The sequence below is a fragment of the Pleurodeles waltl genome, chromosome 9, assembly GCF_031143425.1.
Source record: "Pleurodeles waltl isolate 20211129_DDA chromosome 9, aPleWal1.hap1.20221129, whole genome shotgun sequence".
NCBI lineage: Eukaryota > Metazoa > Chordata > Amphibia > Caudata > Salamandridae > Pleurodeles > Pleurodeles waltl.
Genome location: NC_090448.1, coordinates 327,890,641 through 327,918,487, shown reverse-complemented (window position 1 = coordinate 327,918,487; position 27,847 = coordinate 327,890,641). Strand labels below are relative to the sequence as shown.

General features: G+C 48.7%; 1 protein-coding gene across 1 annotated transcript in view; it reads right to left on the bottom strand.

The window, feature by feature from the left end:
- Positions 1 to 27,847, bottom strand: part of LOC138259247 (cadherin-related family member 4-like) — a 329,970-nt gene that overhangs the window by 42,036 nt on the left and 260,087 nt on the right. Inside the window, exon 15 of the mRNA XM_069206849.1 lies at positions 24,063 to 24,202. Within this exon, the coding sequence (XP_069062950.1) occupies positions 24,063 to 24,202 (140 nt within the window). The remainder of the gene's footprint in view (positions 1 to 24,062; positions 24,203 to 27,847) is intronic.

The following is a 27,847-nucleotide window of genomic DNA, read 5'->3' as shown; positions in this document are numbered from 1 at the left end:
TTTGCCCTGGGCTGGCGGGTGACCGCCAAAAGGCCGCCCGCCAGCCCAGGGCAAATCAACCTTCCCACGAGGACGCCGGCTCAGAATTGAGCCGGCGTAGTGGGAAGGTGCGACGGGTGCAGTGGCACCCATCGCGTATTTCAGTGTCTGCAAAGCAGACACTGAAATACAAAGTGGGGCCCTCTTACGGGGGCCCCGCGGCACCCCCTACCGCCATCCTCTCCCGCCAGGAACAGAATGGCGGTAGGGGGTGTCAGAATCCCCATGGCGGCGGAGCGCGCTCCGCCGCCATGGAGGATTCTGTAGGGCAGCGGAAAACCGGCGGGAGACCGCTGGTTTTCCTAGTCTGACCGCGGCCGAACCGCCGCGGTCAGAATGCCCTGCGGGGCACCGCCGGTCTGTCGGCGGTGCTCCCGCCGACCCTGGCCCCGGCGGTCTGAGACCGCCGGGGTCAGAATGACCCCCAAAGTTTTTTCAAATTTGACCCCTACGTTTTTGACAACTTCCGCATGGGTATTAGGAGGGAGACTCCTTCTGGTCAGTGAGCTATCAAACTGAGATCAAAATTGTGTCCAATCCTGAGAACCTCTGTTTTATAGTGGTACATTTCAGTTGATTGAGGCTCATCCAGCGGAAGATAGCAGGCAAACAGGGTTTAATGGTAGCCTGATCTATTGGCTCTCCCTTGTCAAAGGAAAAAACAATCTGTGTATCATCCACATAAGATACTATTTTAGGTCCAAAGGATTCTAGTCCGCAAGTGGAGACACGTAAATATTGAATATTGTGTGGCGCAGGGATGAGCCCTGCAGGACTCCTACAGAGACAGTTTGATGGTTAGAGACAAAAGGAGGCAGCCACACTTCTTGAAAGAAAAGTTTCAGCCACTACGAGGCATTAACTTTAATGCCAGTCTCCTGAAAGCCGGATGAGCAATCTGTCATGTGGAACTGTATCAAATGCTGCAGATAGATCTAGCAGCACCAGGAAAGCCCTACCGCCAGCATCAGTGGTGCACCATATCTTTTTATCCTTTTTTTTTAATATTCTCTTTTCGCAAAGTTAATCAAGGTCATATAGGTCTTGAGAGCCTGTTTATGCAATACGTTCTTTTCTGGACTATAGTTTTTCCTCCAAGCCCTTTCTGCCTTTTTACATCTTTGCATTTTTCTGTTCATAAAAATATACACAGGAGAAGGTCAAAATGCAGCCGTTGATTGAAATGCAGAAGTTGGAAACATAGACCCGGTAAATATGTAGCCCTCCACGTCATGATCGCAGTTTTCCCAAAAAGGAATCACTGCATTCCATTGTCAATTTAATAAGGCTTTTACACTGTGGCCTATAAAGGATTTAAACAATTTTGATAGAACTATTGGAAAACACTACCGTCTATTATCAGCTATGAAAAGAGTTCTTCACTAGCCATGACAAATTCCAAGAGGCAGACATCGGAATCTCCAAGGTGGACTCTATACAGACAGTGAAAACCAAGCTCACTATAGCAAGTCTTGATGCAGAGAAAGCCTTAGTTCTGAGAAAGCAGTGATACCTCTCGAAAGGGTTATCTAATTTTGGGTTTCCTAAACATACTCCCAAGCTAATGAAAGAGCTACATAGGGTGAGATTGAAAGCAGTCTTTCTATTAAGGAATCTGGAATGATATTGCTAGATATAGGCCCTCATCACAACCCTGGCTGTAAATCCCGCTTACCGCCATGCAGAAGACCGCCAACACACCGCTGCGGCAGCAGAATTCCGCTACAGCTATTACGACCCACAGCTCGGGATCCGCCATAATTCAGACACCCACACAAGTCCGCCACACCAGAGGTCAGTGATAAACTGGCGATACGCCCAGACTATCACGACCCACGAATCCACGTGCCAGTCTTTCAACCGCTGTATTCCATTGGTGGTACACACCGCTGTGCTCAAAATACACACATATTTACAAAACACAACCACATTGGCCAATTCGAAATACACACACCTGATACACATACACCCACCACACCGACACACCCAATCCAATATAAAGCACACACCAACATCACACACAAACCCTTCCTACCAGAAATTGAAAGCAGGCCAGAGAGATACACAACCTTAAACAACAGCAGCATCCACAGACACACAACATCATCACTCACACAACATCCACACATCTCAAACAACACACAATAACACATCCCCTCACACATCACAACACACACCACCTCACACATCACCCACACCACATCATGGCACCTCAACGACACCCCAGGTTCTCTGAGGAGGAGCTCAGGGTCATGGTGGAGGAAATCGTCCAGGTAGAGCCACAGCTATTCGGATCACAGGTGCAGCACACCTCCATTGCTAGGAAGATGGAGCTATGGCGCAGAATCGTCGACAGGGTCAACACAGTGGGACAGCATCCAAGAACTAGGGATGACATCTGGAAGAGGTGGAACGACCTGCAGGGGAAGGTGCGTTCCGTGGTCTCCAGACACCAGATTGCTGTACAGAGGACTGGCGGTGGACCCTCACCTCCTCCCCCACAACTTACAACATGGGATGAGCAAGTCTTGGCAATACTGCATCCTGAGGGCCTTGCAGGATTAGCAGGAGGACTGGACTTTGGTAAGGCAAATCTTTACTACCTTATCCCCCCACCCCACCTGCATGCCATCACATACTCCCACCCTTACCCTCACACCCATCACCCCAACAAGCCACAGATACCCCACCAACACAACTCACACATCCCAAAACCAAGCCCTGCATGTAACACCAATGCATGGACACCCATCACCCAAGCATGTCCACTACAGATACCCGCACAGACCCCAAACCAATTATCACACTAGAACCTAGACAAGAATGCAGGCACTGGAGTACAGGGTCACTCACCCATTGCACACGATGGCACACACAGATGCAATAATCATGCCTTTACACCCCTGCAGGACCCTTACCCAACGTCACCGGACAGGAGGTACGAGGCATATCCAGTCCCTGCACAGAAGGGACCCACAGTGATGACAGCAGCTCTGCACAACTGGATCAAGATGACCAGCCCGGCCCATCAGGGACCTCGGGACAGTCGGTTCCCCTAACACTGCCACAAGCCACCAGAGAGCCTCCCCCCTCATGAAACACCAGCACAGCACCCACCCAGCGGGCCCATCCCTCTGTCCCCAGGACACATCAATCAGCAGTGTGTCCACCACTACAGGGAACCCAGGCAAACCCACCAACCCAAGACAATCAGGGACCTGGGGGCAGTGGCAGTGGGCACACGGTTCAGGGGACAGAGGAACAGAAAACAGGGGAACTGGGAGGACTGCTTTGCGACAGGGGGAGGACAGGCCCAGGGAACCCACTCTCCACGAGGCCCTCTCCAACATAATGGGAGCGTACCATCATTCCCAGGAGACAATGGCAACGGTACTGGCCAAGTTTCAGGAGACCCAGCAGCTGCAAGAGGAACACTATCTGGGGATCAGGGAGGAACTGAAGTCCATTAACACCACCCTGGTCACCATTGCAAGGGTGCTGCAAGACCTTGTCAACACCAGGAGGGACACTGTGGCACAACAAGGGGCCCCTGACACTAGCCTGGATGATGAACAGCCCTCCACCTCCGCCGGTGCTAGTGGACAGGAGGCACCGCCACAGGACCACAACACCAGCACCCCACCCTCGGCAGATGGAGAGCCACCCCGCAAACGGTCCCTGAGATCCAGGAACAAGACAGAGAACATTGCCAAGACCCCCGCCAGGAAATGAGATCCCCCTGAATGTCACCCTTCTGTCCCACTTTGTCACCCTGTCCATCCATCAACTGGCCTTGCTCCACTTCCTATGCCCCTTTGGACAATGCACCTTTGAAACAAATATACTGGACTCTGCCATGGACCTTCCTTCACCATCACCCCAGCCCATCTCACAACCCCATCCACTTATTTGCACAGAAATAAACACACTTCAATCACAAAACAATCTGGAGTCAGTCTGTGCTTTCACAAATGTGTAATTGCAATAACTATGGAATATAGCAATGTCAATTTAATTGTTCACATACCGATGAAACACAGCTGTAGGGCTGGGGGAAATATAGCAGAGGGCACAAAGTGGGACCCACATCTGTTAAATGGAAAGGCAAAGTGACAAGTCAGGGTCCATACACTGAGTGAAAATGACAGACGTATGCTAGCTCCAACAATAGTATGAGATGTGGGAGGCAGTGACATCTTCTTACCTGTGTTTCACTGGAAGTATTGCTGGATAATGTTTTTTCTGTTGTCGATATCCTCTTCTTCTGCCTCCTCTTCTTCACTGTCCACAGGCTCCACAGCTGCCACAAGACCACCAGCTGGACCATCCTTCTGCAGAAAAGGCACCTGCCGTCGCAAAGCCAGGTTGTGCAGCATACAGCAGGCCACGATGATCTGGCACACCTTCTTTGGTGAGTAGTATAGAGAACCACCTGTCATATGAAGGCACCGGAACCTGGCCTTCAGGAGGCCGAATGTCCGTTCAATCACCCTCCTAGTTCGCCCATGTGCCTCATTGTAGCGTTCCTCTGCCCTTGTCCTGGGATTTCTCACTGGGGTCAGTAGCCATGACAAGTTGGGGTAACCAGAGTCACCTGCAAATGTCGAGTGACAACTGTTAGACACACACAACCCCAGTCCCAGACTATTCACACTGTATTGGGTCCTTGTCCTCACCTATTAGCCGCCTCTGGAGTTGCCCCATCACATAAGGGATGCTGCTATTCCTCGGAATGTAAGCGTCATGCACTGAGCCAGGAAATTTGGCATTCACATGGGAGATGTACTGGTCGGCCAAACACACCATCTGCACATTCATTGAATGGTAGCTCTTCCGGTTTCTGTACACCTGTTCACTCGTGTGGGGGGTACCAAGGCCACATGTGTCCCATGAATGGCACCTATGATGCTGGGGATATGTCCCAGGGCATAGAAGTCACATTTCACTGTGGGCAAATCCTCTACCTGACGGAACACAATGTAGTTGCGCATGTGTTTCAGCAGGGCAGGCAACACTCTGGACAACACGTTAGAGAATATTGGCTGGGACATCCCTGATGCAATGGCCACTGTTGTTTGAAAGGAACCACTTGCCAGGAAATGGAGTACTGACAGGACCTGCACCAGAGGGGGTATCCCTGTGGGATGGCGGATAGGTGACATCCGGTCTGGCTCCACTGGGCACACAGTTCATGGATTGTTGCACGATCAAGTCTGTAGGTGACTATTACGTGTCTCTCTTCCATTGTCGACAGGGCCACCAGCGGTCTGTACACCGGAGGATGCCGCCATCTCCTCACCTGCCCCAGCGGATGTGCCCTATGGACGAGAACAGTGAGCAGAGAGTCAGCCAACACTGAGGTATCACAAAATGTCATTTGCACACATTTATTAATCCGCAATGTGCCTGTTACTGTGTGTATGCAAGGCCTACATTGGTGTGACGCAGTTAAACTTAATGCCATGTGGCCCCCTGAAATGGCGGCTGCCTGACCCGTAAGGTGGGACATGGGGATATGAGGTAACTGCGCTGGCGTTGTACACCGTCGCGGTAGGCGGTCGAAGACCGCTGCTCAATCCTGCATTGGTTAACATTGGACCCTATGGGTCCCAGGAGCCAATGACGATGTACGCCTGCGGTGACGGTACGGACCGCCGCTGACGTGACTGCCATTTTCTGTCTGCTTCCCTCACTTGATACCTGACCTTCAACAGGAGAGGACCTACACTGCAAGTGCTGCTGTGACCTCAGTCTGGAAGCGACGATGGCTCATGTGTCTGGGGAAAGGGCCCCTGCCTTCACTTCGGAGGAGTTAGAGAAACTAGTGGATGGGGTCCTCCCTCAGTACACACAACTGTACGGTCCTCCAGACAAACAGGTGAGCACACTGTGAGAATGCTGCATGGGCAATGCCTGTTTGGAGTGGTGTGGCTGGAAGAAAAATGGGGGGGGGGGCTAAGGCCTGCATGTGCGGACGGTGAGTGTATGTGCGTCAGGGCAAGGGTGGGAACGTGGGCCAAAGAGGATGAGGGTCCGGACGTGCAAAGATTTTTATTTTCCTCTGTACTATTCCTCTAGGTCAGCGCCCACCAGAAGAAGGATATTTGGCATGCTATCGCAAGGACATCCGGACCCTGGGGGTCCACCACAGACAGAGCACCCACTGCCAGAAAAGATGGGAGGACCTTCGCCGCTGGAGCAAGATGGCGGACGGCCAGCTGGGGATGGCCTCCCAACGTGGGAGAGGTGCCAGTCACACCATGACCCCCCTGATGTTCCGGATCCTGGCAGTGGCGTATCCGGAGTTGGATGGGCGCTTGAGGGCATCACAGCAGCCACAAGGGGGTGAGTACACTATCATTCTGCTGACTTTGCACGCATTACAAGGTGTATGGGCGGGGGAGGTGGGCAGAGGGTTCCCCTATGCCAGGGCGAGCTTTGTAGGCAAGGTCCCTTGTGAGGCAGGCTTTGTGGCATCCCAAGCCCACTAGTGGTTAGTGCCATCTACACATAGTCAGGCTCTTGTGACTTCCAGGTGTGCAGCAATCGGGTTTAGGCCTTGTACCCCATGGGCATGTGATAAATCTAGAAACTATAAGTGCATGGCGTAGTGCAGAGGGCTGCTGTATCTGTTGTGTCCGAAACAGTAGTGGTGTTGCATGCACTGAACATGTCTTTCTTCTGTCTCCCACCCCCTTTTTGTGGTCTCCCTGTTCTTGTGTGCAATAGCATCATCAGGCGGAGGAGCAGTGGCACCAGAGCAGGAGGGAGCTGCATCCCACTTGGCCCTGGAGGGCGAAACAACGGAGTCTGAAGCTACAGTGGGACGGAGGGCGAGGGGAGCTCCACGGCTGGGACAGGAGCAGACAGCAGTGACAGCGACTCCTCCTCTGATGGGAGCTCCCTTGCGGTGGCGGGCCCCTCTGTGCCACCCGCATCAACAGGTACAGCCGCCATCCCCCCTAACAGCACCGCCCTCCCAGCAGCCCGTCAGCGTGTGTCCCGTGCCTGCTCACCCAGGAGGGTGGGCATCTCCTTCGCCCCAGGCACCTCAGGCCCTGCCCCAGTCAGCCCTGCTGCCCTGAATGAGGAGGCTATTGACATTCTGAGATCCCTCACTGCTGGGAAGTCTACCATTCTGAATGCCATCCAGGGTGTTGAGAGGCATTTGCAACAAGCAAATGCATACCTGGAGGGCATTCATTCTGGGCAGGCAGCCCAACAGAGAGCATTTCAGGCTCTGGCCTCAGCACTGATGGCAGCCATTGTCCCTGTGTCCAGCCTCCCCCCTCCAACTTTCTCCACCCAGACCCAATCCCCTGTACCTCAGCCAATCCCAAGCACACCATCAGACCAGCATGCTCACACCTCAACACACAAGAGTGGCTCAGGCAAACATAAGCACCACACATCTCACAGACACTCACACAAGCATCATACACATGCACACATACCAACATCCACCGCATCCACTGTGTCCCCCTCCTCCACGTCTCCCTCCTCCATCCCTGTCTCGTCTCCACTCACACCTGCATGCACTACATCCTCAGCCACTACCTCCAGCACGCCCAAAACCAACACCGCTCACGTGCACTCACCACCCCCACTACCATTCACACATCCCCAGTGTCCTCTCCCAGTGTGTCAGTGAGCCCTCCTCCCAAAGGACACAAACGCCGGCACACACCCACCCAACAGCCATCCACCTCACAACAGTCTCCACCCCATGCATCTTCACCCAAATTCAGCAGATGTACACCTCCTTCAACCACTACCTCTACCTCCACTCCCAAACCCCCTCCATCCCAGTGTGTCTAAAAAGCATTTCCTGGCTAATATTGACCTCTTCCCTACACCTCCTGCCCCCGTCCTTCCCCTAGGGACAGGCTTTCCCGGTCCCAGCCCAGCACCTCAGCCACCACATCCCCAGGCACAGTGGTGCTAACATCTGTGGGGTCATGGAGTGCGCCAACCATCAGGGCTGCTAGTGTGCCACGGAGCGAGGGCAAGGACATTCCCCCACCTGCCAAGGTGAAAAAGGTGCCCACATCCCGGAGGGAGAAGCCGAAAACACCTACCACCAAGGGGTCAGGGAAAACGAAAGGGGATAGTGGCAAGACAGCTGCGCCACCATCAAAGGTGGGGAAGGGCCAGAAACTGAAGGGCAGGTCAGGAGAGGGCATGGTGGCACTGACTGAGGGACCAGTGTCACACCTTCTGTCCACGTTGACGCCAACCTGTACGGCGGAGAAGACCGCCACCTGCACCGCCACAGAGCCAGCCGCCAGCACCGCTGCCACAGAGCCTGCCGCCAGCACCACTGCCACAGAGCCCGACGCCAGCACCGCTGCCACAGACCCCGCAGCCAGCACCGCCGCCACAGACCCCGCCACAAGCGCCGCCGCGACTGACACCGGCGCAAGCACCGCCAGCAGCCCGCGACTTCCTGAGTGGTCAGTCTTCCGAGGCTGGTGGTGAGTTCCAGGAGCCTGGTCAGCTTCCATGAAGCATCACTGTCATCACAGTTGTCACCTGCATATGGAATGCAAAGCTGCAGCAGTGTGGAGTATGTCTCTGCCTCCATGGCATATCAACCTACCTGTACCTCGGCAATCTCGTGGCATACACACCCAGGTGAGTGTATTGTTTGCGGCCACAGTGCACGTGGAGCAGTCTGGGCACAAAGCTCCCTCCAGAACCAGTGGAGAAAGGCATTCACTACCTCAGTCCATGGCAGGATGAAGCACTCTGGGCACAAAGCCCCCTCCAGAACCAGTGGAGAAAGGCATCAACTACCTCAGTCCTTGGCAGGATGAAGCACTCTGGGCACAAAGCCCCCTCCAGAACCAGTAGAGACTGTATTCCACTTGAGAGACTGTGGCTTTGCACTCCCCAGGATGCAGCAGTGGGGAAACCACCCACTGGAGAGACTTGAGAGACTGTGGCTTTGCACTCCCCAGGATGCAGCAGTGGGGAAACCACCCACTGGAGAGACTTGAGAGACTGTGGCTTTGCATTCCCCAGGATGCAGCAGTGGGCAAACCACCCACTGGAGAGACTTGAGAGACTGTGGCTTTGCACTCCCCAGGATACATCAATGGGCATGGAGCCCCCTTGTGGAGCAGTGGCATTGTGCGTTCATCAGGCTGAGGTGCCCCCCTCCCCCTGAGGTGCCTGTATATTTTCTATGTGATGCCCCTCCAGTGTTCTCTCCGTTTGGAGTCAGGTATCTAGTGTGGGCCTCACCCATGCATTTTGGGCCCAGTGGTCCACGGACCTCATTGGTGCACTATCCGGACTTGTGTAGTTGGTGTACATAATTGTATATACTGGATTTTGAGTTTTTTTTAAATTACAATTGTTACAATCATTTCCTTTTGTCCTTGTGTTATTCAAGGGGGGTGGGCGGGGTGTATGTGTAATGTTGCAGCATGTGCATGTGTATATGGTGTTGTGGGTGAGGGTGGGGGTTTGGGTGTTGCGTGTTGCTTGTGTGTGTCACTCTCTTCCCCCCCCTCCCGCCGCTGTCGTTGGAGCTCCTGATAGGGGAGCAGGAAGACCATTGCCGGCAGGATCTGCAGTTCGGGCTCCATGGCGTCCTGGTTCCTCTTGGGGTGTGGAGAGGTGAGTGTTTTCCCTTCTGTGTACTGTTTCCGCCGTGTTTTTATTCGCGTTGGTTCCGCCCCGGAAAAGGTGGCGGATAGCCATGTTGTGATAGGGTGGGCGGTACATTGTGTTCCGCCTGTCTGTTGCCGGTGTCCGCAGCGCTGTTTGTTTGTACCGCTGTGGCGGTCGGAGTGTTAAAGTGGCTGTCTCTGTTGGAGGTTTCCGCCACGGTCATAATCCCATTTTTTTTCCGCCGGCTTGTTTGCGGTATTACCGCCGCTTTAACACCGACCGCCTGGGTTGTAATGAGGGCCATAGTGTCTTTCCAACTTTGCTACTAGAATCACCTTTATCACAAAATGTGAGCAATCCATCACATTGAAAGAATTTGCACATTCAAGGGCATTGGACCCCTGAGACTCAGGTTGCTCTAGTTATGATAGTTCAGGAAAATCATATTTGCTCTCTGAGATTCCTGAGCAAAATATCCTGGACACCCCATCCTTAACTCCACTATTACTGTGATTATCAAATATAGACCCAATATGGCTCCTATTGGCAACATGTCAGCTATGTCCAGAATATTATAGTTTTATCTTTTAAAAATTCATATTTGGAATGGGTGGAAGAAATGGGAATGTACATCAGCACTGAACTCGGCTCATATCCACTGAGATGTGCGCTGTAGCCTACTTTCAGAACCTCTTAAGAAATCACGATACTTAATGATGTATCACATCACACTCCAGCAAGAGCTTCTATGTTTTTGAGTACTGAGGACCATATTTTTTAGCGGTACAAAATAGGAGAAAGTAACACAAAGTATTGCAGATTGCCCCACTTAACTGATTTCTGGGTTTGATTTAGTGGGTATGTGCGCATTGTATTCTAAATTCTTGTTAGTTCACCTTCTTCACTTGCACTGTACCTTTACCAGGTGCACCTATAGTTTTTTGAGCTATCTATACCTTGTATTTATGATATGTGGATTAGATTAGAAATGATAAAAGTGTGCCTTTTTGTCACATTGATTGTGTTGGTATAGCACGGATGACAAAGAAAGCCCAATATAACTGTTTATTGATTAATTCCTTCTGGACAAGGTCACTGGAAGTATGCGATTGTGCGGGTGCGTAGATTTTTGCATAATTGTAGATTTGCCGCATTTGCCTTATAATTCATCATCTGCCACATGTTCTGCATATTTTGTCAATAAATACATTTTGTTTCTAGGTCAAATTGTTCAAAGCTTTTGTTTGATAAATAATTGTTATTAATTTTAAAAACGAAAAAGGTAAGGCGTGGCAATCTACAGAGCCAACACATTATTGTCAGTTGACAGGAAGTCACATTAGTTTGCTTCCAAAAACAGACCATGGATGCATAGAACAATATCGGCAATGGGACATGACCCCAACAAACTATCAAGTCATTTGGCCTACCCATTACCCCCATATTTTAGTATTTTTGCAAAGGAATCCCTGCACCTCATAGACCAGTTTCTCCTGCTGTGCACACCAGTCAACTCCTCGCCTCCATTTCGATAGGGTCGGCAATGCAGACTTATTCCAGCCTGCTGCAATGTCTCTCTTGGCCACTAACAATACAGTTCCTACAAAAGAGCGATCAGCTCTTGTACCTTCCACATCCTCCATCATCCCTAACAGCACCACTTTGGGGAATACCGGGACCTCCCAACCCATCATCTCGGTGAGATCATCAAGAATCTTTACCGAGTATCGGTGGATGGGAGGACATGTCCATGCCATGTAATAAAAGTCTGCAGGAGTAGTCCTGCATCTAGGACATGCAGGTGTTGGACAGAACCCAGCCCGGTGCAGTCTAGCAGGGGAGAGGTAGGCCCCATAAAGGTAGCATGTTTGTATTATCCTGAGGCAGAAGGGCATAGTAATAACTCTGATCGCCATTAGGGTGTCGCTCCAGTCATCATCTTCCACTGACCCAGCCACCATTCACACTTGTGTTTGATATGGCTCAGGTCACCTGGGCATTGTTGATAAACATTTTATATATTTGGGATATTCCCCCTTTCCCCAGCGCCCCATATGTAGTTTGGCTTCCAGTGGACTGTACTCTGGAACGGGATCTGTGCTTGTTATGTGTGTATGTAGTGCATGGTGGAGGTGGAGGTACTTTAAGAATTGGGTGTGGGAGAGTTGGTAGGTCACTTGTGCGTATTGAAATTAACACATATGCGTTCCTTTCCACACATCCCCGAGGTGAGAGATGCCCAGCAGATCCCATTTGTCAAAGCTTTTCAGCACTGCTGATTCCCAAAGCCAAGTACCTCTCCAAATGGGACTCTGCTGAGTCAGGATATTCATCCACCGAGTGTGATGTAGGGCCGTCCTCCACAGCGTGAAAACCATCTAGGTCCTTGGTGTAGGTGGCTGGCCTGGTTTATAGTGGGTACCAATTGTACTTACACCTTGTGCCAGGTCCAGTTATCCCTTATTAGTAGATTAGTAGCGTTCTAGCAGCTTAGGCTGATAGAGGTAGCTATAGCAGAGCAGCCAAGACTGAACTAGGAGACATGCAAAGCTCCTACTATACCACTTATATCATATAGGTACTATATCATAAGAAAGACAATACTCAGAGTTACTAAAAATAAAGGTACTTTATTTTAGTGACAATGTGCCAAAATATTTCAGAGGATACACTCCCTTAGGAGGTAAGTGAAATACCCAAAATATACACAAAAACCAAAATCAAGTAAGTAAAACAGTCAGAAAGTAGTGCAAACACTGTGGAATACAATAGGATGCAATAGGCCTAGTGGCAACACAAACCATGTACTAAGAAAGTGGAATGCGAACCACGAATGGACCCCTAGGCTAGTGTAATGTGTACAGGGTCACTGGGAGTGTAAGAAAACACTAAGGGTGTCCAAGATACCCCACCCCAAGACCCTGGAAAGTAGGAGTAAAGTACTACTATTTTCCCAGAAACACACTAAAGTCATGATAAGGGATTTTGCAAAGACCACAACAGACTGCAAAGCACTGAAGACGGATTCCTGGACCTGAGGACCTGCAAATGAAGGGGACCAAGTCCAAGAGTCACAAAAGTGTCCAGGGGGGGCAAGGGCCCACAAAACCCCAGATAAAGGTGCAAAATGGCTGCCTCTGGATGGAAGAAGCTGAAGATTCTGCATCAACATAAGGTGGTACGAACTTCTCCTTTATGCAAAAGACGTCCCACGGAGTGCTGGAGGATGTAGAGTTGTTTCCTTGGCAAAATACCGCAAACAAGCCTTGCTAGCTGCAAGAGTCACGGTTAAAGAAAAAGGGTGATGCCCAGGCCCAGGAAGGAGCAGGATGTTGCAACTTGGGTGAGGAGACAGAGGGGGCCCTCAGCAACATAGAGAGCCCACATACAAGCAGGAAGCACCCACAGAAGTTGTTGAACACAGGTTCAAGAAGTCTGAACATGGCGGTCATCTCAACACTGCAGAAGAGGGTCCCACGACACCGGAGATCAACTCAGGGAGCTGAGCATCACAGGACAGAGTGTTGGTGACCTAGGCTTGGCTGTGCATGCAGGATTCTGTGGAAATGTGCACAAAAGCCCTTGTAGCTGCACTTCACACAGTGCACAGGATTACTGTCGGGAGAAGGAAGGCAAGGACTTACCTCCTCCAAATTTGGACAGTTGGACCACTGGACAGTCTGGGTCACTTGGGTCCACCACCTGTGTTCCAGTGGCCACGCTCGTCAGGATGAGAGGGGTCCCAGAGTACTGGTGAAGCTGAAGTTTGGTGCCTGCTGAAGCAGGGGGAAGATTCCGTCGACCCACAGGAGATTTCTTCGTGGCTTCCAGTGCAGGATGAGGGCAGGCAGCCCCCAAAGCATGCACCACCAGGAAACAGTCGAGAAAGCCATCAGGATTAGGCGCTACAATGTTGCTAGTAGTCTTCTTGCTACTTTGTTGCAGTTTTGCAGGTGTCCTGGAGCAGTCAGCGGTCGATCCTTGGCAGAAGTCGAAGAGAGAGGTGCAGAGGAACTCTGGTGAATTATTGCAAGTCATTATCTAAGGAAAAGCCCACTGGACAGACCCTAAATAGCCTTCAGAGGAGGATTGGCCACCTAGTCAGGTAAGCACCTATCAGGAGGGGTCTCTGACGTCACCTGCTGGCACTGGTCACTCAGAGGCCTCCAGAGTGCCCTCACACCTCTGGAAACAAGATGGCAGAGGTCTGGGACATAGTGGAGGAGCTCTGGGCACCACCCCTGGGGTGGTGATGGACAGTGGAGTGGTCACTCTGCTTTCTTTTGTCCAGGTTCATGCCAGAGCAGAGACTGGGGGTTCCCTAAACCGGTGTAGACTGGCTTATGCAAGGAGGGCACCATCTGTGCCCTTCAAAGCATTTCCAGAGGCTGAGAGAGGCTCCCCTCCCCAGCCTTTAACACCTATTTCCAAAGGGAGAGGGTGTAACACCCTCTCTCAGAGGATATTCTTTGTTCTGCCTTCCTGGGACTGGACTGCCCAGACCCCAGGAGGGCAGAACCCTGTCTGTGGGGTGGCAGCAGCGGTAGCTGCAGAAAACCCCCTAGAGAGCTGGTTTGGCAGTACCCGAGGTCCATAGTGGAGCCCCAGGGATGCATGAAATTGACTCCCCAATACCAGATTTGGAATGGGGGGACAATTCCATGATCTTAGACATGTTACATGGCCATATTCGGAGTTACCATTGTGAAGCTATATATAGGTTTTGACCTCTATGTAGTGCACGCGTGTAATGGTGTCCCCGCACTCACAAAGTCCGGGGAAATGGCCCTGAACTATGGGGGGCACCTTTGCTAGTACAAGGGTGTCCTCACACTTAGTAACTTTGCACCTAACCTTCAGCAAGTGAAGGCTAGGCATAGAGGTGACGTATAAGTTACTTAAGTGCAGTGAAAATGGATATGAAATAACATGTGCGGTACTTCAATCAGGCTGCAGTGGCAGTCCTGTGTAAAAGTTTGTCTGAGCTCCCTATGGGTGGCATAAGAAATGCTGCAGCCCATAGGGGTTTCCTGGAACCCTAATACCCTGGGTACCATATACTGGGGAATTATAAGGGTGTTCCAGTGTGCCAATTGAAATTGGTAAAAGTAGTCACTAGCCTATAGTGACAAATGTAAAGGCAGAGAGAGCATAAGCACTGAAGTTCTGATTAGCAGAGCCTCAGTGACACAGTTAGTCACTACACAGGTATACACATTCAGGCCACAAATTATGAGCACTGGGATCCTGGCTAGCAGGATTCCAGTGAGACAGGCAAAAACAAACTTACATACATGTAAAAATGGGGGTAACATGCCAGGCAAGATGATGCTTTCCTACACAACCCCCCCCCCCCAAAATGAGGGACAATAAGGCTCACCTTGCCCAGATGAGTCTTCATTGTCTAAGTGGAAATATCTGGAGAGTCCATCTGCATTGGAGTGGGTACTCCCAGGTCTATTATGTTCCACTGTATAGTCCATTCCCTGTAGGGAGATGGACCACCTAAGCAATTTAGGGTTTCACCTTTCATTTGTTTAAGACTTAATAGAGGTTTGTGGTCTGTCTGAACAATAAAGTGAGTACCAAAGAGGTCTGGTCTCAACTTTTTCAAGGACCAGACCACAGCAAAGGCCTCCCTCTCTATGGCAGACCAACACTTTTTGCTAGGGGTCAACCTCCTGCTAATAAAAGCAACAGGTTGATCCTGGCCCCCAGTGTTAAGCTGTGATAGAACTGCCCTGTTAGACTTTTCATCCTTGGCGTGGTCTCCCTTAACTTTTTGCCTCTGTTTCCCAGGTTGTTGATGTGTGCTGGACTCTGATTTTGCTGTTTCTGTTATTCTGGGCACTTTACCGCTGCTAACCAGTGCTAAAGTGCAAGTGCTCCTTTACAAAATGTGTATGTAATTGGCTTATCCATGATTGGCATATCTGATTTACTAGTAAGTCCCTAGTAAAGTGCACTAGAGGTGCCACGGCTTGTAAATCAAATGCTACTAGTGGGCCTGCAGCACTGGTTGTGCCACCCACATAAGTAGCTCTGTAATCATGTCTCAGACCTACCACTGCAGTGGCTGTGTGTTCAGTTCTAACTGTAAATTCGACTTGGCAAGTGTACCCACTTGCCAGGCCCAAACCTTCCCTTTTCTTACATGTAAGGCACCCCTAAGGTAGGCCCTAGGTAGCCCCAAGGGCAGGGTGCAGTGTATGGTTAGCGTGGGACATACAGTAATGTGTTTTATATGTCCTGACAGTGAAATATTGCTAAATTCGTTTTTCACAGTTGCAAGGCCTGTCCCTCTGATAGGTTAACATGGGGGCTACCTTTAAATATGCTTAAAGTGTAGATTCCCTTTGGGAGCGGATTGACATATGGAGTTTGGGGTCTCTGAGCTCACAATTTAAAAATACATCTTTTAGTAAAGTTGATTTTAAGATTGTGCGTTTGAAAATACCACTTTTAGAAAGTGAGCATTTTCTTACTTGTACCATTTCTGTGACTCTGCCTGTTTGTGGATTCCCTGTCTGGGTCAGTTTGACAATTGGGCTGGTTGCACCTCACACTAGACAGTGGCACAAAGGGAGCTAGGGTGTAGTCTGCATTTCCTGATGAGCCATCTGTGCTAGGAGGGAGGGGAGGAGTGGTCACTTACACCTGAAAGGGCTGTGCCTGTCCTCGCACAATGCAGTCTCCGACCCCCTGGTGAGTGTCTGGGGCCTGGCCTGGGCAAGGCAGGATTTCACATTCAAAAGAGACCTGATTTTGAAGTAGGCCTACTTCAAAGAAGAAATTGGGTATAAGAAGGACACCCAAAACCACAGACTTTAGATCACTTCTTGACATCAAGAGGAACCTCTGCCTCGAGAAGAGCTGAAGAGCTGAGGAGAAGTGCTGCCCTGCCTTCGACTGTGCTTTGTGGAGCTATCCTGCAGTTGCTGCTTCTGCAAGAGTAAGAGGGCAAAGACTGGAATTTGTGTGCCTTCTATCTTGTGAAGAAATCTCCAAGGACTTGATTTAGAGCTTGCCTCCTGTTGTTTGAAGTCTCAGGGACAGCAAATATTTATTTCTGCCAGAACCTGGAGTCTCTGGAGAGACTCCTGCTCTGACAAGTGGTACCCTATCTAGCACCTGGGCCCCTGAAAGGAAAGCTGGTGGAAATCCAAGAAAATAGACTTTGGAAGACTTTGGACCGATGCTGCTGCTGAATCCGGTGACGCCGCCTGCAACTGACTCCGTGATCTTCGCTGGAACACGACGACCTTCGCAGGCCCGACGCCGTAGCAGCCCCGCTGAAGTCCGTGACTCCGTGGAAGTCGCCGGACCACGTCATGACCGACGCCACTCGAAGTGCGCGGATTCAACGTTTCGCACAAACGCCGCAATCCCCGACTTCGCGCATCGACTTGTTTTCACTATTCACCAAAGGTACTGTACTTGGGGGTCTACGTGACTCTGTGTCCAGTGCCGCAGGTGTCGGCTTGTTGGGAACGACTCCATCGCGACGCAGTGTTAACACCTCATAGAAGCATCTTGTGTTTCTAAGCGCTATTTTTGAGTTTAATCTTTAAAAATCATAACTTGACTTGTATACGTCGGATTTTTGTTCGTCGTTTTGTTCTTGTTTTGTTTAAATAAATATTTCCTTTTTTTCTAAACTGGTGTTGTGTCATTTTGTAGTGTTTTCATTAAGTTACTCTGGGCCTAATTCTAACTTTGGAGGACGGTGTTAAACCGTCCCAAAAGTGGCGGATATACCACCTACCGTATTACGAGTCCATTATATCCTATGGAACTCGTAATACGGTAGGTGGTATATCCGCCACTTTTGGGACGGTTTAACACCGTCCTCCAAAGTTAGAATCAGGCCCTCTGTGTGTTAGTACAAATAATTTACACCTAGCACTCTGAAATCAAGCCTACTGCTCTGCCAAGCTACCAAGGGGGTAAGCAGGGGTTAGCTGAGGGTGATTCTCTTTTACTCTGACTAGAGTGAGGGTCCTTGCTTGAACAGGGGGTAACCTGACTGTCAACCAAAGACCCCATTTCCTACATTCCCCTACCCCTAATTCAGAAGCATCAGTTTGAACTAAGATTTTTTTGGAGTAACAAGGGCTTTTTAGGACAGGTGCAGAGCACATGGCCTGTTTAAGCTCATCAAAAGCCTTTTGGCAGTTAGATGTCCATAATACCTTTTTAGGCATCTTTTTTGATGTGAGGTCATTAAGAGGAGCAGCTATAGTGCCATAATTCTTGATGAACCTGATGTTGTACCGTGTGAGGCCTAGGAAGGCTCTCACTTGGGTTTGAGTTGTAGGGGGAGCCCATTCCATAATGGTCTGGATATTCCCCTGCAGTGGTGCAATCTGTTTCTCACCTACCAGGTGGCCCAGATAAACCACTTTCCCCTGCCCTATCTGGCACTTTGAAGCCTTGATAGTGAGGCCTGCCTTTTGCAGGGCCTCAAAAACTTTACACAGGTGGACCAGGTGATCATCAGCAGAAGACAGCTATATCATCTAGATATGCTGCACTAAAAGCTTCCAATCCTTGGAGGGCTGTATTCACCAACCTCTGAAAAGTGACAGGCGCATTTTTCAATCCAAAGGGCATAACAGTAAACTGATAGTGCCCTCCAATGGTTGAAAATGCTGTTTTGGGTTTAGCATCTTCTGACAACATAATCTGCCAATCCTGCGCAGTTAAGTCAAAAGTGCTTAGATACTTGGCAGAAGCCAGTGTATCTATCAGCTCATCTGTCCTGGGTATAGGGTGAGCATCACTTTTGGTTACTTGATTGAGACCCCTATAGTCCACACAAAACCTCATTTCCTTTTTACCATCTTTACTAAGAGGTTTGGGGACAAGCACCACTGGACTGGCCCAGGGACTTTCAGAAGGTTCAATCACTCCTAAATCTAACATTTTCTGTACCTCTTGTTTAATACAGTCTCTGACATGGTCAGACTGTCCATAAATTTTACTTTTGACAGGTAAACTCTCTCCAGTATCAACTGTATGCTCACACCAGGTAGTTGTACCTGCAATCAGTGAGAAGAGGTCAGAGGACTGATCAAGGAGATTTATGCAGTTGTCCTTCTGCTCAGCAGTAAGGCAAACTGCTAATACAACTCCCTCCACTAAGCCATCAGCTTCAGTGGTGGAGAAGAGGTCAGGGAGAGGGTCACTCTCTTCCTCCTGCCCCTCATCAGCTGCCATGAGCTGATAGATACACTGGCTTCTGCCAAGTATCCAAGCACTTTTGACTTAACTGCAGGGTATTGGCAGATTAGGTTGTCAGAAGATGCTAAATCCAAAACAGCATTTTCAACCAGGTAAGCACCTATCAGGAGGGGTCTCTGGTGTCACCTGCTGGCACTGGCCACTCAGAGGCCTCCAGAATGCCCTCACACCTCTGGAAACAAGATGGCAGAGGTCTGGGACACACTGGAGGAGCTCTGGGTACCACCCCTGGGGCGGTGATGGACAGGGGAGTGGTCACTCCCCTTTCCTTTGTCCAGTTTCATGCCAGAGCAGAGACTGGGGGTTCCCTAAACCGGTGTAGACTATCTTATGCAAGGAGGGTACCATCTGCGCCCTTCAGAGCATTTCCAGAGGCTGGGAGAGGCTCCCCTCCCCAGCCTTTAACTCCTATTTCCAAAGGGAGAGGGTGTAACACCCTCTCTCAGAGGAAATTCTTTGTTCTGCCTTCCTGGGACTGGGCTGCCCAGACCCCAGGAGGGCAGAACCCTGTCTGTGGGGCGGCAGCAGCGGTAGCTGCAGAGAAAACCCCAGAGATCTGGTTTGGCAGTACCCGAGGTCCATATCGGAGCCCCGTTGATGCATGGAATTGACTCCCCAATGCCAGATTTGGAATGAGGGGACAATTCCATGATCTTAGACATGTTACATGGCCATATTCGGAGTTACCATTGTAAAGCTACATATAGGTATTGACCTATATGTAGTGCACACATGTAATAGTGTCCCCGCACTCACAAGGTCCGGGGAAATGGCCCTGAACTATGTGGGGGCACCTTTACTAGTGCAAGGGTGCCCTCACACTTAGTAACTTTGCACCTAGCCTTCAGGAAGTAAAGGTTAGACATATAGGTGACTTATGAGTTACTTTAGTGCAGTGAAAACGGCTGTGAAATAATGTGTGTGTTATTTCACTCAGGCTGCTGTGGCAGTCCTGTGTAAAGGTTTGTCTGAGCTCCCTATGGGTGGCAAAAGAAATGCTGCAGCCCATAGGGATTTCCTAGAACCCCAATACCATGGGTACCTAGGTACCATATACTAGGGAATTATAAGGGTGTTCCAGTTTGCCAATTGAAATTGGAAAAGTGGTCATTAGCCTATAGTGACAAATGTAAAGGCAGAGAGAGCATAAGCACTGAGGTTCTGATTAGCAGAGCCTCAGTGACACAGTTAGTCACTACACAGGTATACACATTCAGACCACAAACTATGAGCACTGGGGTCCTGGCTAGCAGGATCCCAGTGAGACAGGCAAAAACAAACTTATATACATGTAAAAATGGGGGTAACATGCCAGGCAAGATGGTACTATCCTACACTTGGTGCCATGTTATTAGGAATTGGGGAGCCTAAAGTATGTCCAGTATCTGAGGGAAGCTAAGAGTCATGAGTTCAAGGCGATATGTCGGGTCCGACCAACTCACATTAAACCAGTCAAGTAGAACAAACAGTTGGGCCACCAGGCAGGAAAATGTAGATAGTCAGCTCCAACCCACCAACCTATTTGCCTCTCTGACAGTGATGTATCGCCAATCTATGTCTAGGGCCCCTCCAAAGAAAGGATGTTGTGGTCCTGTCCAAGGTGCGGAACTATGGATGAGCCAGTGGAATCAATATACTCTGAAAGATGTATAGCAGTCTTGGGAGGATCATCATCTTAAAGAGCGATATACGATCTAGTACATTCAGTGGAAGGGACCACCATCTCAGCAGGTCTGCATTTGCTCACCAAGTCAGCGGTTGGAGGTTTAGGGACCAGGTCATTTCAGGGAGAAGCACCACCCAAATGCTCAAATATTTAAAACTAAGCCTCCAGATGGGTACTGCCTCTTGCCATGCAAAAGAGTCTTGCAGTGGTGCCAGAGGTACCAAAATGGATTTGGAGGGGTTCATTCGGAGTCCTGAGGCCTCTTCAAACATTGCAAGAGGTGGAGACTATGCGGGCCAGAGGTGGTCGGGTCTGCCAGATAAAGAAGGACATCATCCGCATACAATGCTATGTGGCCTTCGTGATCAGTGTCCCATCTCCATCCCTTAAAGAGACAGTCGCTCCTGAACAGATACACTAATGGCTCAGTAGTCAGTAGTGGGGTTAACGTACAATGCTTGGACTAACCGACGAATTCTAGGACACATACTGGCTCGGCTCAGAACCAGTTGCATATAGTTCCAGTCCACTGAGTCGAACGCCTTCTCAAAATCCACAAATAGTAACACTAGATCCGAAGGCAATCGAGTCCGATGGGCCAAGGCCACCTGAAGCCAGCATATACTGTGTTGCGTTCCCCGGTTAGCCATAAACCCGTATTGGTCTGGGTGAATTAAAAGGGGCAGCACTCACTTAAGGCACGTAGCCAAAATCAAACTGTTCAAAGCTTAGTAAAAACTCGGCGACTCATGTTTACCGCACAGTGGAAGGCCCTTTGCAAAGGTTGACTGGACAGTTTTCTGTTGCTTATTGCTATAACTGGATGTTAAACTGGTACTAATGAGGTACACCAAATGCCCAGACAGTGTTAACAAGTTTAAAATGACTTAATAATGAAGTAATACTGTCACAATATGTGTCAGGTAATGCCTCATAATTTGCCTTTTCTTGCTGCATACTTTACACAACCCTGTCACATAATTTGACCCTCCCATGCCATGTATTTCCAGAGGCCCTGCTTAAGGAACAGTGTTTTCTATATGGCTGGAATGCAGGGTGTTCCATGTTTATGCTGAAGTTGTATGTCAGCGGCACCACCAACCTCAGCAGCTACAAGCTCCTCCAGATCTGCATTACTTACTCACATGCATCCTTTTGCTGGATTGTCCTACCCACAGGTCCTGGGTAGGACTGTTTCTCCCTGCTGGTTTCTAATGCTGCAAAGATGCTACTCTACTGTATTGTATTGTCACATTTATATAACGCCTAATAAACCAATGAGGGGAGCCAAAACTCAGTGAAAAGTCACTCTGAGTGCAAGTCCTACTCAGGACCACATTAACATTGTGAGCAGGGCCGGCTGTAGCGCTGGTGGCACCCGGTGCAACAATCATTTTTGGTGCCCCCCCCCATGACAACCTCCTCAGATTCCCTCACTACCACCTGGCAAAAGTGCCCCTCATCTCTCCATTGGCCCTCTCGCATATAGGATGTATTTGTTTTAAGGCGTATGCAAAGTCTAGCATTACTATTCCACTCAGCTATCCACATAAAATACAGATCTGTTCTTTGCAGCATGCATACTAACCCTCTGAGCTACTTTATGGTGAGTCAAAACTGCCACAAGACAAACCTTCATCTCTCTCTCTCTAGCATGAACATTAACGACAATTGTTATCTTGACATTTTGATGCTTCCTGAAAGCTGGACGCACAAGAAACTGCAACAGGTGTTTTAAAATTGAAAGTTATTGCTCAACATGACGCCCCCTCTCAGGTCAGTGCCCCCCTTCCTGGTTAGCGCCCAGTGCGGTCGCACCCCCTTAAAGCTGGCCCTGATTGTGAGTCATGAGGACTGGTGACTCGTTGTGATGCTTGTATATGATATGTACAGATAGCAAGACTATCTGCCTGATTTTGTGCACTTAGTACTTGTTTCGTTCAACGGGGTGGACAAAAAAGGAATGATCATGTGAAAATAAGCATGTTTTAAGTGGAACAGTTTATGCCTCAGCAGCAGCCTCCTGCTCCTTATCTGAGACAACTTCAGTCTTCTCGGAACCCGGATCTTCATCTTTAATCTGAAAGTGCTGTGTTCATATGTTCAGACTGCCCCACGAAAAACGCCAAGTCTGGGTGCCTCCTGTGAAGACCTTGGCTCGCCCTCGGTTAGGACAGCCTACACTCTGTGACTGTCCTGGTTGTTCTTCACCACTCTCTTATGACATATTGCCCTGCTATGTAATGGGAGGCATTCTTCAGTGAGTTCAATATGATTGGTGCACTGTTTTTGGCCTATCCATTATGGCAGTGGTCTTCAAACTTTTTAATGCCGCGCCCCCCCAGTTGAAAAATAAAAATCATTGGGCCCCCCCTCAGAATTTTTCACAATTATTTTTTTTAAATGGCAATGTTTAAATAGGTCTAAACCTATTTAAACATTGCAGGTAAGTACTGTTACCTTTTTAAAACTGCAATAACATGCTTCTGCTTAAAACAAAGGCATGTTATCTGTATAATAATTCTTTTGGCCAGAGTTTGGCGCCCCCCCTGGGATCACTTGAGGCCCCCCAAGGGGGGCCCGCCCCCCAGTTTGAAGACCTCTGCATTATGGTGTCAGCAGATGGCAACTCCACGCAACTACTTTGTCACCGCAGAGAATATGGACTAAGGGGTCAACTGATTTTTGCTACTCAACCTTGCAGGAGAAAACTTACACAGGGTGTTTAGAGCTCTCTTAGAATCAGGTCCCTTCATACTTAGGTCACAGTGATGGTGACACTGAATATGTATTCTGAGCCGCTCCTCACACCTATCTAAGAACACTTCCTCCTCCGTCTGGTAAAAAAGTGGAAAGATGAGACTATTGATTATTTCTATGTCCGCCCAAAAGAATGTGATAAAATGGGTTCTCTTCATGACATGAAGACGAAGTTAGGGCTGAGCTCATGCGAGGGTATCCATCTGTCTGTCAAGCTAGGACGCTTCAGTCATAAGAACTAGAAATCTTTTTCCAGGACATTCTGATGCTTAGCCAGTTCCAAAAAGTGTCCAAAGCCCGCGCCACGCGCATGGAATCTCTGTTCATAAGTATAAGTCAGAGCCCCAGCCTTAAGTGGAAATGCTGTCAGTATGGAAGCCTGATCCCTTTTTTGGTGGTCGAATAAAGCACATGTGATGAAAGTTGTGGTTCATCACCACACCTCACATGGAGGTCATGAGAAAGGCAAGAACTTTTCAGGGCATGTAGTCACTCTGCATCTTCGCCAAAGCTAGTTTACCAAGGGTAACCTTAGCAAAATGGTACAAACTCTCTTCAGCCAAACAAAAAGTGCATACATTTTTTACACCTTGCCACCTCCTGGACACCTGTACTTTCCACTTAGTTACAATGAACCCATAGCATTGTGTCTGATCCCTCAGCGTACACCCGTTCGTAATTCCTAGTGTGAGTCAGAAGCATGTTTCATGCATTCAATGTATGGGTAGCATGGTACCTGCTCATGATCTGCCAGGCCAGCAAGGCTAATCCTAAAAGAAGTAGCACTCCTGTGATGGTCAACACCGCTACAAACCAGGGATCGGGAGTCCAATAGGTCACTGTACCATTCACAATGTTAGGAGGTTTCTTGATGGTCTGAAAGAGGAAAGCAGAGTCAGTTCATGACATGGTAGAAAGGTTAAATTTAGGCTGAGACAGGACCTTGCACCCTCAGAGAAACAGCATTATGTCAACTCATTACGTCAAAAGAGATATTTGAAAAGAAGGTGAACATTCATAAGTGACTGTAAGCACATTTTTTTAAATAATGTAATTATAGTTGTTTTGCACAGTACAGTACAGTGATTTTGCATTATAACAAAATGCTACGTGGTGAAGGAATTTACCATTGGGTTTTACAGATACAAGATGTAGTATTATGGCATTTTTCTAGCACTTAATGCTCTTATGTGCAGTGATTATCCACATTAGTAGCACACTACACCATGTCCGTGTCTGATTGGCAGTGTGTTCTCTTTATTTTGAGCCAATGCGGGAAGTGTTTTCATGTCTTCCATGATTGCCATGATGGTGCGGTTCTCATGGTTTGGGATTCAGTGGTTTTCAGTGTGATGTGTCAGAGATAGAGGCACATTTTTATAGTTTGTGCTCTGCTGAAAGCTTCGAATACCTCTGCAGGCCTCTGCATGCTTGTTATGATTGTGTATACCAGAATTACAGAATTATTAAACTGAAGAAAGATGATACTGTGGTTTCTAATAGTTTGGTGTTAACACTTCTCAAGTCTGGCTATGCCAGATATTCCATCCAAGTCAGGCATGTATCGCTCCTCGGCTCTCGGATCTGTGTCTATTTTAACATACATGATAAAAGGTAAACAGATTTGTTCAGACTGATACTGTTGTGCAACTTCTCCATGGCAAATATGTTTCATGACATAGTCCACTAGGGGTTCCTTGCTGCGGGTGGGGGTTCAGGGTCGAGTGACTTACAGAAGTGCTCTGTGGACAGTTTAGTTTCAAGGAGCATATAGGTAATCAATTGGAGATGTCTTTATAGTAAATACATGTTGGAAAATGGGTTATTGGTAAGGGCAGGTAGGTACCTACACCTAGCAACAACCCACTAACCTCCACTTAGGTCCAGTTAGGTCTCAGTAAATTAACCCCAGCTCAACCCTTGGTAGCTTGGCAACGAGCGTCAAGGCTTAACTTAGGAGACAGTGTGTAAAGCATTCAAATATCACAAAACAGTAATTAAATAAAACACAGGAAACAGTTTAAAAATCCAAAACCAATTTATAAAAATAGTTTATATTTGTATCTTTAAAATGACACCAAAACGAATAAAATCGGATAAAGGGAACCGGAGATATGAATTTTTAAAGAATTATTATTTTTCTAGCGCTTAGAAACAAAAAGCGCCAATCGGGTCATCTGGTTGCACCTCGACCGGGGCAAAGTCAAAGTTTCAGGCCGACAGCGATGGAGCCCTGCTCGGCTACAGGTCGCGGGAGGCCTCGGTTAAAAAGTTACCTTCTGACTTAGTCTTTATTTTGAAGATTTTCTTCAGTGGGACGAACCTGCCAGTCCTATCCGACCTCCTGGAGCCCTTCTCTGGATACGCGATGCTGGATTCCTCGGTGGAGATTTTTACCTTCGGACTTAGGCGTTTTTTCGAGGTGAAAATCCTTCGACCGGGGTAAACCTGGATCTTGATCCGACGTCCATGGAGCCCTTCTCGGATACGATGGATGGGAGGTCCCGGTCAACTTTTTACCTTCGGACTTAGTCTCTTTTTCGGAGATTTTTCTTTACCGGGACGAACCACCAAATCAGGCCGGGTCGCGGTTGAGGCAAGCCGGCTAGAATTTCCGCGGCGGGTCGTCCCTCTATGGAGCTTTTTTACAAAAATTCAAACTTCTGGGGCTTCACCCAGATGTTCTTTTAAGGTTCTTTTGGGGTCCACAGCTTACCCCAAGGGTCCAGAAGTTCTGAGATGGTCCTTGGGGGGTGCGGACTACCACTCCCAGAATGCACCTGGCGCAAACTCCTGTTTGGCCACTGGACAGTGGTCAGCTGGTCACTTTCTTCAGGAGTTGGTGCAGGGGACTCTGGATAGCAATTTTTCACCTGTAGCAAACAGGGAGTCCCTCCTTGAACCAGTTGAAGCCAGGCAAAGTCCTTCTTGTGGTGAAGCCCAAGTGTGCAGCTGGTGCAGTCCTTCTGAGTGCAGGTTCCAGGTGCAGGCCAGGGGTCCAGCAGGGCAGTCCTTCTTCTCCTTTAGTTCTGTTCTTGTTGAAATCTGATGGGGATCTGAGGTGTGGGTGCAGGTCTGCCAGTTTTATCCTTGCTCCTGGGTGAAAAGCAGGGGGGGTCCTGGTTCTCCAATCAGGTGCAGGGTCCTTCCCCCTGCGATGACCACTTCCTGGGAAGTGTGGCAAAAATCCATCCCAGAGGGCAACATTCTCTAAAAATCCTACATGGCTGAATCTGATTTTTGGAGGTTACATCTGGCTGAGCCCACCCACTGGTGTGGCTAAAAATCATAAACACACCCCTCTCCTACCCTCTCCTAATCTAATCAAGGGGGCGCCTAGTTGTCTGGGGTTGCAGGATGTGGGGGTGTTGCTGGTTGCTCCAAATGTCCTTATCTGCCTTTGAAGACCAGTTTGGCAGCCCTCCCCCTTCCTGCCTCACCATCTGCTGAGGGGAGATTCTCTCCCACAGGCACATTCCTTTGTGTGAAGCCAGGCCACTTCACACTTCATCAAGGCAGCTTGGCTAAGCTGCTACAGGCTGGCCAATCAGAGCACAGCAGCAAAAACAATGCAGGGCTGAAATTGGCAACTTTTTAGGTAAAGTCTAAAACTCTTTACCTGAACAAGTTATATTAAATCCAACAACTGGAAGTTGTGGGATTTATTACAACAATTAATTTGATACCAAATTCTTGGTATGCAACATTTAAGGAGACTTTAAAATTTAAAATAAAGTCTCCCCATTCTAGCCTATGAAGCCATTTACTTCAATGAGGGAAAAACGAATTTGGCTTTTTTTTACCTCACCAGGGCTTATAAAACTATTTTTATAAAGTCCCTGCTTATAGTTACATGGCACCCAGCCCTAGGGGCACATACGGCACACCTTAGGGGTGACTTATATGTAAAAATAAGGTAGTTTAAGACTTTGGAACTACTTTTAATTCCAAAGTTGAATTTGCATATAACTTTAATTTAAAAGCAGCCAGCAAGGCAGGCCTGCCTTTAAAATGACACTGGGCACCTCAGCAGTGCACCTATGGGTGCACTACCTATGCTGCGGTCCCTAAACCTACATGTTCTACCATATACTAGGGACTTATAGGTAGGTTAACTTAGCCAATTATAATTAGCCTAATTTGCATATTGATTTTACACAGAGCACAGGCCCTGGGACTGGTTAGCAGTACCCAGGGCACCATCAGAGTCAGGAAAACACCAGCATAAAGTGGAAAATGGGGGCAAAAAGTTAGGGGGCCTCTGCAATCAGCCCTGTTTTCTCACAATACAAAAAATATTTTTGATGTTTAATTCAGTTACAAGCACTGATATTTGATCTCCTTTCTGCAACAGATTAGTTACAGAGTGAGTAGTGCCAGTGCAATCTCTTATTCACCACTTGGCCATGTTTATCAGTCCTGTTTGAAAGGGATCGCTTTAGTGGGTGTGATGAAGCAGAAAAAGAAAGACTAACAAATATTCATATATCATGTAACAAAGTCGTATAAGGTAGTGTGATT